Source organism: Salmo trutta, chromosome 36 (genome assembly GCF_901001165.1).
Source record: "Salmo trutta chromosome 36, fSalTru1.1, whole genome shotgun sequence".
In the NCBI taxonomy this organism is placed as follows: domain Eukaryota; kingdom Metazoa; phylum Chordata; class Actinopteri; order Salmoniformes; family Salmonidae; genus Salmo; species Salmo trutta.
In genome coordinates, this window is record NC_042992.1 from 32,272,250 (window position 1) to 32,292,183 (window position 19,934).

General features: G+C 43.6%; 3 protein-coding genes across 6 annotated transcripts; 1 reads left to right on the forward strand and 2 right to left on the reverse strand.

The window, feature by feature from the left end:
* Positions 1-372: 372 nt before the first annotated feature.
* Positions 373-8,559, reverse strand: LOC115175902 (vacuolar protein sorting-associated protein 52 homolog). Of its 3 annotated transcripts, none has more exons than XM_029735530.1 (19): positions 8,441-8,558; positions 7,704-7,791; positions 7,506-7,558; positions 7,275-7,350; positions 7,096-7,163; positions 6,710-6,885; positions 6,346-6,496; positions 6,118-6,218; positions 5,869-6,001; positions 5,287-5,478; positions 4,779-4,934; positions 4,369-4,487; positions 2,967-3,090; positions 2,780-2,875; positions 2,551-2,658; positions 2,178-2,243; positions 1,953-2,064; positions 1,473-1,591; positions 373-1,225 (listed from the first exon to the last, which is right to left on the reverse strand). In XM_029735530.1, the coding sequence occupies exons 1-19, from the start codon at positions 8,528-8,530 to the stop codon at positions 1,079-1,081; spliced, it is 2,175 nt and encodes a 724-aa protein (XP_029591390.1). In that variant the 5' UTR covers positions 8,531-8,558; the 3' UTR covers positions 373-1,078. The 3 variants fall into 3 exon arrangements, with proteins under 3 accessions (XP_029591390.1, XP_029591391.1, XP_029591392.1); XM_029735531.1 differs by having other exon boundaries at positions 7,704-7,831; positions 8,441-8,526; XM_029735532.1 differs by lacking the exons at positions 373-1,225; positions 1,473-1,591 and having other exon boundaries at positions 2,018-2,064; positions 2,537-2,658; positions 8,441-8,559.
* Positions 8,560-8,761: 202 nt separating this feature from the next.
* On the forward strand, positions 8,762-11,208 carry LOC115175904 (40S ribosomal protein S18). Its single transcript, XM_029735536.1, has 6 exons — positions 8,762-8,870; positions 9,491-9,589; positions 9,700-9,786; positions 10,125-10,226; positions 10,441-10,532; positions 11,091-11,208. The coding sequence occupies exons 1-6, from the start codon at positions 8,868-8,870 to the stop codon at positions 11,164-11,166; spliced, it is 459 nt and encodes a 152-aa protein (XP_029591396.1). The 5' UTR covers positions 8,762-8,867; the 3' UTR covers positions 11,167-11,208.
* Positions 11,209-11,782: 574 nt separating this feature from the next.
* Positions 11,783-15,379, reverse strand: LOC115175903 (E3 ubiquitin-protein ligase RING2-A-like). Of its 2 annotated transcripts, none has more exons than XM_029735535.1 (7): positions 15,141-15,379; positions 14,487-14,586; positions 14,018-14,178; positions 13,648-13,863; positions 13,120-13,443; positions 12,758-12,980; positions 11,783-12,583 (listed from the first exon to the last, which is right to left on the reverse strand). In XM_029735535.1, exons 2-7 carry the CDS (start codon positions 14,562-14,564, stop codon positions 12,425-12,427), a joined length of 1,161 nt encoding a protein of 386 aa, XP_029591395.1. In that variant the 5' UTR covers positions 14,565-14,586; positions 15,141-15,379; the 3' UTR covers positions 11,783-12,424. The 2 variants fall into 2 exon arrangements, with proteins under 2 accessions (XP_029591395.1, XP_029591394.1); XM_029735534.1 differs by having other exon boundaries at positions 13,120-13,452.
* Between the last annotated feature and the right edge of the window lie 4,555 nt (positions 15,380-19,934).

The window sequence follows — 19,934 nt, forward strand, 5'->3', positions numbered from 1 at the left end:
CACCCACACGACGCCATACATGCGGTCTGCAGTTGAGGCTAGTTGGACGTTCTGCCAAATTCTCTAAAACAACGTTGGAGGCGCCTTATGGTAGAGAAATTAACATTAAATTCTCTGGCAACAGCTCTGGTGGACATTCCTGCAGTCAGTATGCCCATTGCATGCTCCCGCAAAACTTGAGACATCTGTGGCATTGTGTTGTGTGACAACTGCACATTTTAGAATGGCCTTTTATTGTCCCCATCACAAGGTGCACACACCTGTGTAAGGATGATGCTGTTTATTCAGCTTCTTGGCAAAGGAGAAATGCTCACTAACAGGGATGCAAACAAATTTATGCACAACATTTGAGAGAAAAGCTTTTTGTGCGTATGGTAAATTCATGGATTTTTTTATTTCAGCTCATGAAACTTGGGACCAACACTTTACATGTAGCGTTTATATTTTTGTTCAGTGTACATGTATGAGAACACAGAACAAGGGCCTGGGAGATACCACTCTTTTCCTTTTCACACTGAACTTCAATGATACCTCTACCTCTTGCTCCCCCCCTCTCACAATCATAAGACTATGGGTGTGACTGTGAATCCAAAGACTGGATTCTACCGGGGAAAGTAATTGATCAGTTATGGGCTAGGGAGAAATGAAAACCAGCACCAACTTGAGGGCCTGAGTTGTGCAGCCCTGTCTGGAATAGACCATCTACTCTATTTCTTCTTACAGCCTTTGATTTCTGTGATCTCTCCTGTCAATCCATATAACCACTGAACCTTCCCATATCCCATTTCTGGCTCTTCATCCCCCTATCCCCTCCCCGAAAGCAAAGAACCCAGCACCCATGGGAAAAAAAGGGAGCACTTTCACACAAGGCCTTACCTATTGACATTGGTACAATGTGAAATCCCAAACGACAGGATCCCACGTGCAATACACTGTCCTTAATCAGTGGAGCGATGTCACAAGCATAGGGATATACTCTTCTACTCGGTTCCAATCAGGCCATGTCTGATTTTGAGCATTTTCATTTAATCCATCACAGCCCCATCATTCCTCAGTCTCTACCCTTGGAAGTGTCCAGTTAGAAGTTGGGCTTGTGTTTCTTGACCTCGACCATGAGGTGGTGCAGGTTGATGAGCTCCGAGCGCACGGCCAGGCTGCGGAAGGTGGGCTGGGACAGCACCTTGTGGAAGCCATGGTAGTACTGGATGAGCTGGGTGAGCGCCCCCTGGAGGATAGGAGTAGAAAATCTAAAGTTGAATGAAAAGCTTCAGAAGGAATAATAAACTTATAACAGCCCATGTCTCATAGTTGATACATCTTAAAATGAAAAATATGTCAATTTAGGGGACCCCTTTTGGCTCAAGAGCACCCCTTGAGGCAAAACTTCTGTATACTCTAACTACATACTGTACATTAATATTCATTGTTTAGATTAAATGCATCTGTTAGAAAAGCATAGAGGAAGGCAGTACCTGAATGATACCAGTGCCGTTCTTGAAGTTGGTGAAGGATCTCATGACATCCTGACTCAGAGCTTCCACAGACTGTTTCCATGTGCTGGAAAACCCCCTGATTAGCTGGGTGATCCGGGCTGAGAGAGAGAGAAGAAAGAAAAAGAGGGTTTGAGAAAGGGGAGGGGGGGTTGGGGGGGCGAAGAAGAGAACAATATGAGTTTAGGGGTGGGAGGTATGGTGAGAGCGGATGTGAGAAGAGAGGGGAAGAAGGGTGTGAAAATGTGTGGGAGAAATGCAAAGACAATCGTTAGGGTGAAAAGTCAATCAACGAGAGATGTCACAGGAGAGTAGAAACAAATGGTCCAAACAGTAGCTGTAAATAAAGAACAAGTCAGGACAGGAAGAAAGTAGGAGAAAGAAGGTTACAGTGAAAAAGACAAGGGCACATTCTGAAAACAATTAAATGATCAAAAGGTCTGTATATTTTCCCCTACTCACCTTCATCATTCTTTAGTCTATCCAGCTGGCCTTTCTCTATCAACGCCTCGCTCGCCTTCACAAACGCTATCATGCCACCAAAGGGAGAGGACAGAATCTCCTCAATAAACTCCTGATGAAAGGAAAAAGAAAGAGGGGAATGTTTCATTTGAGTAAACTCTGATTATCTGTGAATCTGGCACACATGACAAAACTACATTTCCCAGAATCCCTGTGCATTTTTACCTGGCTCCTGGCCTGGAGGAGCTGCTGGAAGCCCTCAACCTCTTTACTGTCATCGGCTGCCCTCTCCTATGACATAGAGAGGAAAACAGAATGACATCTTCTAATTCTGTATATTCAGAAGACTTAGCCTAGCGATTAAGAGCATTGGGCTAGTAACCAAAAGGTAATTGGTTCGAATCCCAGAGTCGACTAGGTGAAACATCTCTTGACATCTCCTTGAGCGAGGCACTTAACCATAATTGCTCCTGTAAGTCGCTTTAGATAAGAGCGTCTACTAAATGACTTAAATTTAAATAGCTGAATAAATGAGTAATTTCAGGTGGGTAATAAGTTAATCGTTCATGTTTATGGTTTTATACTTGTTATTCTCAACCTTGAGTACATTGAGCATCATGTCGTAGTTGTTGATTAGGAAGATGAGCTGGTCCCTGCGTGAAGGGAACTCAGCAGCCATCTTCAGGACAAAGTTCTCCACTTCAACCTGAAAACACCAGTGGTAGCTAAATCAATCACACAAACCACTATTTCAAATGTTCATGCTAATTGTAGGATCCCCACTAATTATACTATTTTAATGTTTTTATTGTTGTTTAGTTGTCTACCTGCAGTTGGCCAAGGAGGGTGTGGGTTCGCTCGCTGGTGAATGTCTGGTTAATGCTAACGATGGCAGAAGAGAACTCTGCGTATCTACGTGTGATCTGAAACATGAACACAACTGGTGTCAACAACTGTCTGGTGTTATTAGACACTGATACATGAAATACGTCAAAAACGTGTGTGTGTTCATACATAGTGTGGTCTGGTGTCCAACACGCCCAGTTTCTGGGGGTCCGTGTTGCGGATGCTCTGAATGTTCATCTGCAGGATGAGCTCAAACCTGGGCCACAGCAGCTCCAGCACTGCCTTCCAGTACCTGGCACCCCATGCAGAAACAAATACATAATAGACCTATGAAAATGTGCATCAAGGGTCGATTCTGAGTTAAGATGTGTGTTCTTTTAACAAATCTGTACCAAATCCATTGACATTAATATTGTGATTTTCATTAAACAAAATACATTAGTATGTCTTATGTCAGGCTCCAAACATTCTATTTTACAGAACATACAGTAAAAAGACTACTGTATCATAGCTTTTAACAATCAACTGTTTCTGACTTTCCCCTTACATATAGAATATACACTCAACAGACAGTTTATTAGGTACACCCATCTAGTACTGGGTTGACCCCCATTTGCCTCCAGAACAGCCTGGATTCTACAAGGTGTTGGAAACATTCGTTGCTCAATTGGCAACAAGGGACTTAATGTGTGCCAGGAAAACATTCCCCACACCAGTAAACCATCGCCACCAGCCTGTATCAGGCAGGATGGGTCCATAGACCCACGCTGCTTAGCTAAATCGTGACTCTGCCATCAGCATGACGCCACTAGGAACTGGGATTCGTTGGACCAGGCAATGTTTTTCTACTCCTCAAATTGTCTAGTGTTGTTGACTGCATGCCCACTGCATGCCACTTCTTCTTGTTGTTTTGTAGCTGATAGGAGTGGAACCCGGTGTTGTCGTCTGCTGCAATAGCCAATCCGTGACAAGGACCGACGAGTTGTGCATTCTGAGATACCGTTCTGCACACCAACGTTGTACTGTGCCGTTATTTGTCTGTTTTGCCCGCCTGTTAGCTTGCACGATTCTTGACATTCTCCTTCGACCTCTCATCAACGACATGTTTTCACCTACAGGGCTGCCGCTGACTGGATGTTTTTTGTTTGTCGCACCATTCTCTGGTAAACCCTAGATAGACACGGTTGTGCGTGAGAAGCCCAGGAGGGCGGCCATTTCTGAGATACTGGATCTGGTGCGCCTGGCACCGACAATTATACCCCTCTCAAAGTCGCTTAGGTCACTCGTTTTGCCCATTCTAACACTCAATCAAACAGTAACTGAATGCCTCAATGCCTGTCTGCCTGCATTATATAGCAAGCCACGGCCACGTGAGTCACTGTCTGTAGGCGCGATCCATTTTCGTGAATGGGGTGGTGTACCTAATAAACTTGAGTGTATAGCATACTGCCGGAAAGTGAGTGAGTGTATAGCATACTGCCGGAAATAGGATATGTCATATATAGCATTATGCTCACAGTTAAAAATGTATGGAGTGTCATGGAGTATTTGCACAGAGATTGTTACTGACTTGTCCAGGGCTGGGATGGCCCTCTTGGTTGTGATGGCTCTGAAACGCAGGATGATGTGGATACACAGAAACACAGCGATGCTGTCGTAGCAATCCGATACATAGGTGGACATGCTCTTCTGCAGGGGAAAAGAGGGAGGGAGGATGGGACGAAAGGAGGGAGGGAGGATGGGAGGAAAGGAGGGAGGGAGGATGGGAGGAAAGGAGGGAGGGAGGATGGGAGGAAAGGAGGGAGAGAGGATGGGAGGAAAGGAGGGAGAGAGAGGTGGGTATAGGCATGATAGAGAAAGAGTCATATCATAATTAGAGACCATCATCATTTTCCAAAAAGAAGGACTTCACTGTTACCTGCTGGGTTATGCCTTTACCATGTTTTTTTTTACAGCAATGTATGAGAAGTACTATTGTACCAGGAACAAGCTGAGTGTCTTTCCCATGACGCTGTTGAAGAGATCCAGCACAGAGTTTCCAGCCACCATGAAGAAGTCAGACAGGAAGAGGAACTCTCGACAGCCGTTGTCCAAGAGGGCGTAGTGCTGACTGCGGAACAGTGTCTCATAGGGATACTGAGAGGAGGAAGAAGGTTGGTTGGGTGACTTGATAATCCACATGAATGTTAATATTATAACTGCCTCTGTACATTCCTCTGAGATGAGTGTGGTGACAAGAAGGTAGTGAGAGATGTACAGGTGTATTGGAGCAGTACAGCTTAACGATATCTACACGTTTACGGTTGGCTTGGTGTCTTTGCCTCACAACCGTACACTCTGCATGTTCAAATAGATTTCAAAGTAGTACATAACGTCTTATAATAAGGTAGGGTAATTTCATTCAAAATGTCTGTTACACTTGTGCGGTAGTATATGGTATAGCTTGGGTGGTCTGATTTGGGTTGTACAGCACTGCCAGTGGCCTCACCCTGCAGTCCCCTCTCTGGGCAGTGTGGGGGATGAGGATGGGCCCCTCCAGCTCGGCAGGGCTCAGCACGGCCCCCCGCTGGCCCAGGGTGAAGATGGTGTTCCTGCTCTTCAGGGAGGGCTTGGAGAAGAAACCTTTCTTGGCCGTGTCTTCCACTCCCATCAGGTCATCTTTGTCTGCCACCTCCTCATACTTGTCAACAGAAAGAGACAGAGAAAGCTATTACGAGAACAGTATAATCAAACACTGTTGAAATTGTTGTACCATCAAACACAACATAGCCCCTACTGTACGTTATAGTGACACTTTGAAACAGCATTCTTTTCCAGAACAATTTAAAGTAACAACCTGAATGAAGTTATATTGAGCCTATAAACCAAGATAAGTTTTTTTTTTTTTTTACTTCAAAATGTAGCCTCCTTCACACTCTGACACTATTATTTTGGGGGATTTGTGTGTATTGTCAGGTATTGCTGCACTGTTGGAGTTAGAAACAAGCATTTCGCTGCACCTGCGATAACACTTGCAAAATACGTGGACGCGATCAATAACATTTGATTTAGCACCTTGTCATTCACTCACCTGTACTTTGAGCAGCCTGCCACTGTAGGACTTGAAGTAGCTGTAATAGATCTTACTCATGGTGTCCACGTACTCATCCCTGATCTCCTTAGCTACTGTCCTTTCATTTGCCAAGAGGAACTCATAGAAAAACCTAAAGTACGATGAAGAAAGTTACATTTTTGGTGCTTTTTAGTCTGTTTTACGGTATCCAAACATGTGGAAGGTTTTGAAGCAATGAATCAGCCCAATATATGCCTATATCACCACCTGTACTTAAGGAGAGTGTTCTGGGGGATTTGATAGTTGGTCATGGGCTTTCTGAAGGAATAAATCTTCTGCAGGATAAATTCTCTGATCTTTGTGACAGCCTGTGGATCAAAATAAAAGCCAGTTTTATACACAATATCTTTGCTCCATTACCTTCCACACCATTATTCCTCACTTATATCTCCTTCACCTATCCCATTCTCTCTCTCTCCCTCTGTGTATCTTCACCTTGATTTTGAGGCGGTCCACGATGTCCTGGACATCAGAGCAGGCCAAAGTCTCCCTGAAGCTGAGCTCTTTGGCAAAATTGATCTTGTTGTTGAGCTCATGGAGCTGATCAAGGAACTCCTGCTCCGTAACCGGGCTATCCACGATTACCCTGCAGGCGGACAAAATGTCGGGAGCAATTATTAGAATACATGCTTGACCATAGGACCACTTACAACATCATAGAGACTCTGTCAAGTAGATTTCTCATTACAGACATCAATATGACATGTGCTCCCTAACCTCTTTCCATCCATATCTATCAAATATATACAGGTACATGTATTGTTACAAATCTGTATACAACACACACACACGCCCTTACTGGATCATAGCTCCGGGCACCACCAGCTCATCCACCAGTTGGCTGAGGTGGCTGCGTACGGCCTGCCTGTTCTTCAGCCGCACGTTCATGCTGACCGACTGCTGCTGCAGAGTCTGGATCTCACTGCTGATGGACGAGAGGTCACTCTGGAAGCCGCTCAGCATGCCCTCCATTCGCTGAAGAAAGAGAGAGGGGAGGATAGAGAGGGGGGTTGTGGCGAGAGAGAGAGGGGATGAAAGCTATTTATCATTGGCTTCATTATATATTTTTACACAGAAAATTGTAAACGCATTCTTTCGGACCCTGCACATGCAAAAATGAGGATCCATTTAGAATGGATGTATGAAGACACTTGATACTTTTGATTGAGGGCATCATCCACTCACCTCCAGTATGGAGTCACAGGCTGTGATCTGGTTGTGCAGAGAGGCAATGTTCTGGCTCTCCTTGATATCTGACACAAGCTTGGTCAAGGATTACCTATCAGGTTGAACTACTGAATCTATCAGGAATTACCATAAATAATGCACTAATTCTTTCAAAACATTCATACATGAATGGATACAGTCTTTGATGGAAGCTTGTTCAATTCGTTGGAGTTCACCCTCCACCTGTTTAGAGTAATGCCTGAGGTCAACTCCCTGAAAGAAACAGAGATTCAGATGAAAGGAAGCCATCAGTTGCAGGAATGCAGCCTTATATACAACATATAAAATGCAAACTAACAGGAAATAAAATAGAAACTGTAAATGTGTTGATGTTTAGGGACATGCATAGTGCAGTACAATGGTCTTACTGTTTTCAGTGCCTCCTTCACCAAGTCATCTTCCAGATTAGCTTGTATGTAAACTGGGGGGGGGTAGCTAGTTTAATATCCTTAAAAGTTGGTTCTTACATTTTCCAAAACACTGAATTATTATTTGGTTATGAACCAATTTCACCTTATGATAGGACCAATACTTCATTCAAAAGACAATAATGCTGAAGGTCTTACTATCCACTTCATCCAAGATGAATTCGTTTGTGGTCAAGTCCAAGTCACCCAGGTTGAGAGGGGCCATGGCATCTGTGTCAGGCTGCATCTGTTGCATAATGACAGTAAGTCAGCATGGCTTTGGTGAACTATGTAAAGGAAGATATAACAATTCAATGAGTTAGCTAACTGACTCCATTCATGGGAGTAAAGACTTAAATAGGCCTTTTCCATTGCAGGTTTTAGACAGGTGCTTTCTATGTTCCCACCTCTGAGGCCTGGCCCAAAAAAGTATCGGGCTCTGGCCCACTCTGACTTGGGGCCAGAGGGGACTTCTGAGGTATGAGTCACCTTAGCAGGTAGCATGCTAGTTCTGGTGCAGGAACGACGCAATCAACCAGAGCTTTTAACTTGCTAACAAGCAATCAGTGACTCTGGCTAGCTAGCCTTGCATCTGATGCAGTGCATCTCTGATGCAAACACAACTATAAGGCAAAACGACAACAAACACTACAGTTAATCTAAATCATCTGAAATATAGCTGATTAGAGATGGATAACGGTAGCTAGATTGTATTGCTAGACAGATCAGACGGCCAAGATGTAGGAAGATCAAGCTAGCTGGCTAACTAACGTTAAATTATACTGGTGTTGTCGATGTAAAGAACACACAGAGCAGAACACAGAGAGCAACAGAAGTCGGAACATTCAAGTTATCATAAATATATCTGGTATGCCAGAAACATTATCGAACGTCACCTCATCTTGTAAATATGACATGACATTCGCCGTCCCGTTACCAGCTATGTTTACATCGAACACAGCTACAGTCACTGCTCCCTCCACCATAGCCTAAAAAAAAAAATAGACACAAACGTAGTGTGCTATTTCCTAATGTCCCCGGGATACCTGAGTAAAAACGATTAGGAAATATAATTTTGAAATCTGCTTAAAATAAATGTATGTATATGTCGAATACAATTGCTATACAAATATACACTGTTTTAAATGTAATTTATATTGTATTCATTTGTATATTGTTTAAAAAACTATTTTATATCGGTTCATGTTCCTAGACGGACAAGTTATGCCGATGTAATCCCTTCCTCAGGGAACTCGCGAAACGAAGGCAAAAGCCATCGCGAGAGTCTCGGAATTTCCTCTTTGAACGGAACCTGCTTCCAAGATGGTAAGTGCCGAATTGGGTTACCAAAATTATTGTCAATATCTGCATTCATCGTCGCTTTTAGGGACATTCTGTCAATTGGACGACTATGATACTATTGCTAACATTGTGTTTGCGAACTTTTATCCTTTATTTATCATATTGAAGTTGCATAGATTGACGCAAATGTACAGCTAACTCACTATGCTGAAATACCTATTTCGCGCCGACACTACGCTGCAGGGAAGTACAACTTTTGTCAATATAGGCTTTGGTGGTTTCTTTAATAGGTTGTTGTAAACCTCAGTTTCACACACTTTGTTGGGCGGGTGGTTGTTATTATAAACTAAAAACAATTTGCCGTCCATGGTAAGCTGGTCTCATTGTTGCTAACGTCAGTCCTCGTCACTGCGGTAGCAAGCTGGCCAGGTGGCGGCTGACATTTGAACTGAAGAGTTTGAAAATAGGTGTTAATTCACGGCATTAGTTGTGGAAATACAAATTGTTAATAATACAGTCACACTGTTTGCTGGCTGGAAAGAAGGGCCACTGCCAGGCCTCAGGAAGCAACGATGTAGTTAACTTGCTAACGTTAGCTAGCTAAGTGAATCGCTATTGACCCTGTTCTGTCTTTTTCTCTGCAGTCTCTGGTCATTCCTGAGAAGTTCCAGCACATCCTTCGTGTTCTCAACACGAACATTGATGGTAGGAGGAAGATTGCCTTCGCCATCACAGCCATCAAGGTAGCTATGCTTGTTAAGAATTACCTTCTCAGGACTATGTAGAGATGACTACAGTTGGCTAATGTGGGACTACGGCCTAACGCAATTGTTCATGTATATTTCCTTCACAGGGTGTTGGCAGGCGATATGCCCATGTTGTCCTGAGGAAGGCTGATATCGACCTCAGCAAGAGGGCTGGAGAACTTACTGATGATGAGGTGAGAGGACTGTATGGGACATTTGTGGACATATCATTTACCTAGGCTGTGTTTAGACCGGAAGCCCAACCTTTATTTTTTTCAGTGGTCTTTGGACCAATCACATCAGGTATTTTTCAGAGCTGACCTGATTGGTCAAAAGATTTAACTGCCTGTACAAACTCAGCCAGAAGGGCTGAGGCCGGGATTTAAGTAAATCACAGGGTGGTGGATTTGAATCCTGGCCTTTACACTCCTTTCATGGATCACCTTGCATCACTCAATGAGTTATTGTGGTGTGGCCCAGTCATCTGTGAACTCGGCCTGCATTACATCTGAGTGGATGTATTTGTCCCCAGGTTGAGAGGGTGGTGACAATTATGCAGAATCCTCGCCAGTACAAAATCCCTGACTGGTTCCTCAACAGACAGAAGGACGTAAAGGATGGCAAGTACAGCCAGGTACGTGACTGCAGCAGACTTGAGACGTCTGACTTCTTTCAAAAATTGGAACTAAACTACTTGAGTTTGTGATGCCGTCGCATTGATATTGGCTAGTTAAAGTAAACCTTTGTCTTCGTGGCGCAGTTAATACAAATTGAGTAATATTCCTGAAAGCTAAATGTACAATTGTCTCCCAATAATCCAACCTTACAATGGTCTTTGTATGTTATAGGTCCTTGCTAACGGTCTGGACAACAAGCTGAGAGAGGATCTTGAGAGGCTGAAGAAGATAAGGGCTCACCGTGGACTCAGGCACTTCTGGGGGTAAGCGCTTTTCTGATGTCCAGCTATATTGTATGGCTGTCTTCTGTATTTTAATGACTAAATATTAAGGGCAAATCCCAATGCTCTGTCAAAGGCATGGTTTCCCAGATGCATACTGCTTAGTTCTGGGTTGTTTGAAGGCACATGGAAAATGAAAACGAGTTTGTTGGATGAGTTCAATCCCTGTATTTGGACAGTAGTTTCCTAACATTTTGTGCATACTGGACTAAAGCACTTTCACTAGAGACTATGCTTTGAATATGTAAAAGCTGATCTTAAACAATGCTTAGCTTGATCTCTGTATTGTTGAGGTGTATCAAGGAGACATTTAGCCAACTTATTTTGTCGTCAATTGCAGTAAGTCTGTAGCACAAGTTCCTTAAGTGATTATTGTAAGCATACCAATTATGGTATAATGGTCAGCACATTTGTCAACTGCTGTCAGTGTGATCAAATAATTTTGTTCTATGAAGACTACTAAATTCCATTAGGATGGGATTTTTCTTACACGTTGACTTTCTGGATACATTTAATGACTTTGCTGTCCCTCTCTTTCAGACTGCGTGTGCGTGGCCAGCACACAAAGACCACCGGTCGCCGTGGTCGCACTGTTGGTGTGTCCAAGAAGAAGTAGTCTCCCTGCTCCCCATGTGTCAATAAATGCACAGTTCATATATTTGATTGTTTGCTCATCTCTTCATACTGAGTAGTTTTGGTGGTTGTTGCATAGTCTACTCAGATCAGAGCCTCAAGGTCAGCAGCACTTTAGGCTTTCTTTGCTCCCATGTAGGTAGTTGTCACTTATTGGCCAGAGATTTCACTCACCTGGGCTGCATTCTTTAGGAAATGGTTGTGGTAATGTCATGAATGGAATTTGTGACTCCTTATTTTACCATGTCGGAGGCATGTCAATTTATCCAAATGGTGTGCCCAAGTCTGAATGGATCTCTAAGAGGGGACTGAACGAGCACTGTAAACAGACCAATTCTGGGTTTTGAAAAGGTGTACACTATACCTGTTCATATACATTGGTATGATTTTGAAAAGACCAGGAGAATTGGTCATGATTCCTAGGAGGCGCTCAAGTTCAGTTGCAACCCGTTTTAATTTTAAGTATGTAGAATAGCATGTTACTGTTCACCCTCAACATGCAACCAAGTTTCATTGACTCCTATCCTGTGATACCAATGCGCAATCATTGTGCTGACTTGATCTTAAGGCTGAAACATCAAGAGTGATTGCAATATATAAGCTGAGTAACAGTTCCACGTGGGATATTGCTTTAATTGTACAAAGAACATTGCAGTAAGAACCCATGCTAGAAGAACTAAGTGCATCAATCTGGTAAGTCTTGATAAAGTGAAAGTTATGGAACTAGCCCTATGGTTGTAAGTTCAGGATACATTCCACTGACAGTTACTACTTGACGTTCTCCATAAGCAGCATAATGATTCAGTCATGTCTTCATTTTCAAATTTCAGTATAGAAAAGTCTTAATCTACTGCTATATTGCAGTATTCTTGCATAATATTCAATCCTTCATGACCTCTGGTCATCCCAAGTCTCAAAGAAAAAGGTTAATCTTCAAATGAAAAATACTCACACGGATCTGAAATGTATCAACCGTCTTGGTGCAATGCCAAGCATCAATACTTGAAAGGCTGGACTACGTATGTTGTCTGGTGGTGTGTGTGCCAGTCCAGACAGCATTAAGTCAACCCTTATATCAATGATGAATCAGATCTGCTTTGTAGGAATTCTAAACTTAACACTTGTTTGATTTGAAGCTACTGAAAACAAATGGTAAGACCAGCAATCTATTGAATGTTCCCAATGACTACCTTCGAAGCAGCACACAACCCTTTAATTAAAGGTCTCTCCGACACACATGGTCAGAGGGAGTGATGAAGGCTGAAGAGGGAGGGCTCCTCACCCCTCTTTGGGGACTGAGGCTGTTGGTCCTTGGTGGGGGCATAGTAGAGCTCCAGAGGCTTTCTGACCTTCCAGTACTTCTCATTTACCAGCTCCAGAGTCAGGGAGCCGTTGAGAGTCTGAGGTAGAGAGAACGAAAGAAACGTGACCCAGAGGTATAAGTCAAAGCAATGGATGAGGATGAAAGTAGAGCAAGAGATAAATAGGACAGATGATGGGTCCATTTAAATTAATTCACTGATAATAGCTCCCACCACCCTGAAAAAAGATGGCTGATAAGCTTGTGTACTCACCGAAAACTGGCCCCCTGATGTGGGAATGTAGATGGTGTATTGTTTCTCACTGATATTCTTCAGGCTGGTCCCTTCTGCTGCTGCTTCCTCTCCTCTAGCACCCCCTTCTTTCTCTGTCCCTGCATCTGATTGGCTGTCTCTTTGTCTGTCCTCCAGAGCAATACGCAGAGCCAGGTACTTAGACAGGTGGTCCACTGTTGCATTGGCTGTGGTCTTCACATATCTGAGAGGAATGGGTGTCAATAAAAACCAAACAAAAAGACTGTTCAAGAATACATTCCGAATCAAAATTTCCATCATTTGAGAAGTTATAACAGAACACCTCATAGCTACATACAACACCCCCCCTACAGAACCCTCACCTGGTCTGGCTGTAGTCCTGTGTGTTGACCAGCAGGGGGTGCGGGCGGAACACCAGCTCTATCTCAGAGCTGGGGCTCTCTTTGTGGCGGCGGACTGGTGGCATGGGGCTGCCCCCATCCACCTCCGGGACCGACCCGTCGGATTCTCTGGGCCGCTTAGGGTTCCGGGTGTGCCCGGCCTCGGAGGGGGTGTGGCTCGGGGGGAGGGGCGCATGGGAGGGAGCGGAGTCGTGGGAGAGGTGTGACCGTGTGTCCCCGTTGTCCTCACCACCGCTGAAGGTTGTGTTGTCGCTCTCCTGTGCCGGTTTGCGCACTCGCTGGGCTCTAGGGGGTCAAGGGTGAGCAGAGTGCGAGAGGCCATTTTACACTTCCAATACTCAATAAAGGAGGGACTTTCCCTGACTTATGCAGTGTTGTTCGTTTGTCCACATATTAGGTCTGACAACTCTCTCCTGATTCCAAGAATCTTTCAACTGGGATTTCTGGGAAACCTATAAACCCTACTCCCTATCCCCTCTCATCTTCTACCTGTGAAGTGCCTGCATGCGCAGCCCCTCCTCGATGCTGGAGCTGAGTGCCTGCTTGTTGTGCAGTCGGTTGAGTCTCTCCAGCACCCGGTCCTGGTGGGCCTCGTACTCGTCCCGGCTGGGGTAGATCTTTGAGATGAGGGCGTCGAAGTTGGAGTCGCGGCGGAGCGAGCGTCTAGACACCAGCTTCTTTCGGCACGTGGGGCATTCCTTGTTCCTGAGGAGGAGAGGAATGAGGGTGAGTTAAAGATAAGCTTTCATTTTATATCGTTTAATATGGAGGTTCTCTTCAGATTTAAACTGGCGCACACTCCAGAGTAGAGCGAATGAAGGGTCATCCTCAAATCGTCACAGCTGTGTGTGTCCCTCACCCTGATCGGAGTGCAGTGACGATGCAGTCGGAACAGAAGCGATGCAGGCACTCCTTAGTGGTCATGGTGTTCTTCAGCATGTCCAGACAGATGGGGCACATCAGCTCACTGTGGAGGCTCCTGGGGGACACTGCTATCTCTGTGCTGTCCATGATCGCCTCCTACAGGCAGGGAGGGGAATGTGTCAGGCAATACAGGTAACTCCATGGGCCATCTGTCGTTCAAGGGTCAGCTTTAAACTCATTGACCATGGCCCAGTTTCAAATGCACAAAAAAAGCATCCTTCCTTTCCATGGAAATTTCACAAGTAGGTGAGATCAATGATTCCACTGTTCCTCACACCAATGTTTTAACTGAGAAACTATAATAAGGACTCCACTGTTTTTGTGAATACAATACAATGCTGTTTTATCACTTCTCACCTGGATGAATTTGTAAGTATTTCTATGTGGAACGTGATTGTCATTACCTGTGGGCTCCTGTGCAGCTCATACAAGCTCAGCTCCCACGTCTTACTGGGGTTTTGGATGTTGACTGGAGTCCCCATTTTGTGTTTTAAAAACCCCTATCTATGGAAAAGCATGAAAGATGACGAGAAATGTTACACACATGACATTTAGTTTTAGGTAATTAAGCCTACATAGACTGATGTGAGAGAAGATCTGTGTATAGGTTAGATTGCAGTCGATTGTATTACAACTGAGCAACCCAGTTTGACAGCTGTTAAGACAAGTGAAGAATGAGACTGAATTCTTTGGGCACACAGGTGGTAATAGTAATATTTATGCCGTAAAAACAACAAGGGAAGATGTTTTGGGATAGCTAGCTAGTTGTTCTAAAAACAGTGACATGTCGAAAGCAACGCAGTTGCAAACCTAGGTACATCTCATTACACTCTCCTTGACATTTCATGCATATTGACGTCTTCCTTTGTTGTATCGTAACAAGCGAACTACTTTTCTTAACTTATTTTGTCACAATGATATACATCCTCGAGCAAACTGTCAGACTCTGGTAGAATCGTAATGCCACACTATTGTCATGCTATCCGTGTAGCTAGCGTACCAAAAAAAAGGTGACTTGCTGTCTAATTAGTTAATGGGACTAGCTAGCCGCTACTTACCAAGGAATTTGAAGGACAGCTGGCCGGTGTGGCTAGGCTAGCAGCACAACTAACGTTAGCTAGCTTGCTATGGACATTAAATTGTAACGAGAGACTTTCAATCTCGTGACAAGGTTATTTTCCGCCACGATGTATGTTGGAGGGGGTGATACAATCGCTATATTCCATCCAGAATGACAATAATTAATCAAAGACGACAGGTTTGGAATCTCTCTGTAGCCATCTCTCTCACTTTTCGCCGGATATGTGGAGAAGCAACTTCGATTTCCCTTGCAAATAGCTCAGTCTGACAGCTACCCCTGGTGGTTATTTGGGATAATGCACGCACAAATACTGTTCTAAAGACTGTTCTCTTGAATGGCACGGTACATTTCTTACCTTTTCCATTCTAAGAAACATTTATACACTTAGATAAGTCTTTCAAATGCACTTGGACATCTTGGGGGGGGGGGGGGGGGAGAGAAAGGAAGGGAGATGTCAAGACAGATAGGGCTGACTGATTTAGTTATTTTCTTTTTAATAAATGTTTGACTTTTTGTATCTTTTTCCCCCTAACCTTTATCTAACTAGGCAAGTCAGTTAAGAACAAATTCTTATTTACAATTACAGCCTATCGGGGAACAGTGTGTTAACTGCCTTGTTCAGGGACAGAACGACAGATTTTTACCTTGTCAGATTGGGATTCAATCCAGCAACCTTTCGGTTACTGGCCCAACACGCTAACCACTATGCTACCTGCCGCCCCAGGTTGACTGATTGACAGTTATAACACTCATGTAAACTGAATATACGTCGTCACAACTGACTTCTCACAAATGACGTCATTATAACCAGTGTTTATATATCAAATAATACATAACATTGTTATGGGGCTTTTCTCAGACCCAAAGATGCAAATGCTTTATTCATGTCTATGGTCCTGATACTTCTCTGTGAATAGATTGTCACATGCGCCAAATACAGCAAGTGTAGACCTTAGAGTAAAACGGAAATGCTTACTTATGAGTCCTTAACCAACAATGTAGAGGTTTTTTTCAAAGTAAGTAAGAAAAATGTGCTGAATAAACTAAAGGAAACATAGTAACACATTAAAAATAACAATAAAGAGGCATTATACAAGGGGTCCCAGTACCGAATCAATGTGCTGGGGTACGGGGTAGTCGAGGTAATATGTAGGTAGGTGTAAAGTAACTATGCATAGATAATAAACAGAGAGTAGCAGCAGCGTATGTAAAGAGTGTGAAGGAATATGAATGTGTGTGTGTGTGTGTGTGTGGCGTCTTTAAGCATTTGTGTGTGAGAGTGTCAGAGTAGTATGAGTGGGTGTGTGGTTAGAGTCCAGTGAGTGTACATCCTGTGCAAGAGAGTCAGTGCAAAAAAATATAATAGATAAGGGTCAATGCAAATAGTCTGTGTATCAATTTGATTAACTGTTCAGCAGGCTTATGGCTTGGGGGTAGAAGCTGTCATTAAGGAGGCTCCAGTACCGCTTGACGTGCAGTAGCAGATATGGGTGTTTTCTGTTAAGAGAATGCATTTCTTGTTAAAAGGCTAAATAGCACTAAAGGGAGTTGTCATAAGATTCATCTTCTGAGGAATAAGAAATATCGGACCAATACGCAGCGTGGTAAGTGTCCATACTTATACTTTTATTTAAATGTGACCACTGACACAAACGACAGTCCTGTAAGGTAACCTAACTATACATGGCGACAACCACCCACAAACACAAGAGGAAAATAAACCCACTTAAATATGGCCTCCCATTAGAATCAACGACAACCAGCTGCTTCTAATTGGAGGTCGTTCCCAAAACTAACATAGAAATAGACAAACTAGAAAACCCACATAGAAATAAACAGAACATAAACCAAAAACCCCGAAACACACAAAACAAACACACCCCTGCCACGCCCTGACCAATTACAATAACAAAATGACCCCTTTACTGGTCAGGACGTGACAGTGTCTTTGCTTACTCCTATGTGTAATCCTGGGATTAAGTGTATTTATTAGTATAATTCTATAATGGCCTATAGTTATCTGTACTTAATCCTATTATAGTCCGATAATGACATGTAGAAATCTTAGAATTGCCTATAGTAATCTGTACTTATTATTTGCTGGAAATAATGTATAGGCGCGCCACCAATATAATTGATCCAAGGAACTAGAGGGGAGGGGAAACCCCGCCTAGAGGAAATAATTTAGATTAGGAAACAATGGTGGAGTAAAGTCAAGGGGATATGGTTATTAGCATAACCTGGAGGGACTATGAAACTTGTATAAGCATGAAACTGTATAAAAGGAGTGGACTGAGTCCGGCAGTTGGTCCATGGGTCAGCTCAGCTTGTTTTTATGTAGGAGTTAATGTAATGTAACTAGGTGCAGCTACATGTAACTAGGTGCAGCTGCTATGCTGAAGAAACATAATTGAATTAGCAGGAAGTAGCAAGGACAATAATTACATTGGCCGGATGGAGAAATGGTGACACCCAGTGCATTTGCCATCTCTGAGTAGGATAACATGCCAAAGATTACATTAAGCTAATGTACATGAGTACATTGGCTAAGACCAGAATTACATTTGTGCCATCTGGACACACTAATGTAAAGAGGACACAGGAAGGAGGATGGTAGTGTAACAGTGTAGGTTCCGTCCCTCTCTTCGCCCCAACCCGGGCTCGAACCAGGGACCCTTGCACACATCAACAACTGACACCCACCGAAGCATCGTTACCCATCGCGCCACAAGAGCCACGGCCCTTGCAACGCAAGGGGAAACCCTACTTCAGGTCTCAGTGCGAGTGACGTCACCGATTGAAACACTATTAGCGCGAATCACCGCTAACTAACTAGCCATTTCACATCGGTTACAGTAGCAAACTGACCAACATGTGAAACATAATTATGCAATAAATGTATTATTTTTTGTATGACATACAATTATAATCTAGCCTGAAGCAGATGTGGGTGTTATTGGGCGTGAACAAGCAAAGAACTCAGACTAAAAGATAATGGTGGCAGAAGGACTAAGGGAAGTAACTTCATTTACATATGGGATGTACCCATATGCTGTATGTGTATAAAAGCAGAGCCCGTGCTGAGGGGAGTCAGTTGTTCCATGGACCAGCTCGGCTTTGCTACTTTGTATTAAAGCCTATATTTAATTCACAAGTTCTTGTAAGAGTGTTATATTTCTGAGGCAATTTTCCGCGACACTTTGGAATAAAGTCTATTTGAATTCACAAGTTCCGGTATCTGAGAAATATGATTGAGTGAATATTTCCACGATACAGAGAGAACAGGCTATGACTTGGGTGGCTGGAGTCTTTGACAATTCTTGGGGCCTTCCTCTGACACTTCCTGGTAAAGAGGTCCTGGATGGCAGGGAGCTCGGCCCCAGTGATGTACTGGGCCGTATGCTCTACACTCTGTAGCGCCTTGCGGTCAGATGCCAAGCAGTTGCCATACCAAGCTGTGATGCAACCAGCCAGGATGCTCTTGATGGTGCAGCTGTAGAACTTTTTGAGGATCTGAGGCCCATAACAAATCTCTTCAGCCTCCTTAGGGGAATAGGCGTTGTCGTGTCCTCCTTACAAGAATGTCTGTGTTTTTGGACCATTATAGGTTCTTATCGATGTGAACACCAGGGAACTTGAAACTTTCGACTTTCTCCACTACAGCCCCGATGAGAATGTAGCCATGCTTGACCCTCCTTGTCCTGTAGTCCACGATCAGCTCCTTTGTCTTGCTCACATTGAGGGAGAAGTTGTTGTCCTGGCACCACACTGCCAGGTCTCTTTATAGATGCTGCCTTCAAAACTACTGGGAACTCGGAAATCTCTCCTGTGGGAATAAATTATAGGGATTTGGAATAAATCTCAACGCTGTGCGTTACTGGGAAGACATCCTCCTCCCTCATGTGGTACCCTTCCTGCAGACTAAACCTGACATGACCCTCCAGCATGACAATGCCGCCAGCCATACTGCTCGTTCTGTGCGTGATTTCCTGCAAGACAAGAATGTCAGTGTTCTGCCATGACCAGCGAAGAGCCCGGATCTCAATCCCATTGAGCATGTCTGGGACCTGTTGGTTTGGAGGGTGAGGGCCATTCCCCCCAGAAATGTCCGGGAACTTGCAGGTGCCTTGGTGGAAGAGTGGGGTAACATCTCACAGCAAGAACTGGCAAATCTGGTACAGTCCATGAGAAGGAGATGCACTGCAGTACTTAATGCAGCTGGTGGCCACACCAGATACTGACTGTTACTTTTGATTTTGACCCCCCCACCTTTGTTCAGGGACACATTATTCCATTTCTGTTAGTCACATGTCTGTGGAACTTGTTAAGTTTATGTTTCAGTTGTTGAATCTCGTTTTGCTCATACAAATATTTACACATGTTAAGTTTGCTGAAAATAAACGCAGTTGACATTGAGAGGACGTTTATTTTTTTGCTGAGTTTATGTCACTCCCTTTGGTTTCTTCCCCAGTCGTCATTGTTTCTGTACCTGTTTCATGTCAGTGCGCTGTTCGTGTTTCTTGTTTTGTTCATTTATTCATTAAATGTTTTCACTCCCTGAACTTGCTTCCTGACTGTCAGTTACACAGTTAACATAACCTTTATGAATTATGAAGCGTTTGTGTGCTTTTTTTAAATTACATACATTATTAAAAATTCACAAAGTTAGGCTATGTTAGTTGATAAATATAATCTCATAGAACAGAACGTAATATATCTTAAAGCCTGTGTTTACCACATCATTTCTTTTCGGCATTTATCTTTACAAAAA

Coding starts and splice junctions, on each gene's coding strand:
- LOC115175903 (XM_029735534.1), bottom strand. CDS start 14,564: ATGGGGACTCCAGTCAACATCCAAAACCCCAGTAAGACGTGGGAGCTG. Junction 13,453..13,647: donor CGCATGCAGGCACTTCACAG/GTAGAAGATGAG, acceptor TGCTCACCCTTG/ACCCCCTAGAGCCCAGCGAG. Junction 12,584..12,757: donor CATCAGGGGGCCAGTTTTCG/GTGAGTACACAA, acceptor TCTCTACCTCAG/ACTCTCAACGGCTCCCTGAC.
- LOC115175902 (XM_029735530.1), bottom strand. CDS start 8,530: ATGGTGGAGGGAGCAGTGACTGTAGCTGTGTTCGATGTAAACATAGCT. Junction 4,488..4,778: donor AGACACTCAGCTTGTTCCTG/GTACAATAGTAC, acceptor TTTCCCCTGCAG/AAGAGCATGTCCACCTATGT. Junction 1,226..1,472: donor ACGGCACTGGTATCATTCAG/GTACTGCCTTCC, acceptor CCTATCCTCCAG/GGGGCGCTCACCCAGCTCAT.
- LOC115175904 (XM_029735536.1), top strand. Junction 9,590..9,699: donor TCGCCATCACAGCCATCAAG/GTAGCTATGCTT, acceptor TTTCCTTCACAG/GGTGTTGGCAGGCGATATGC. Junction 10,227..10,440: donor AGGATGGCAAGTACAGCCAG/GTACGTGACTGC, acceptor TGTATGTTATAG/GTCCTTGCTAACGGTCTGGA.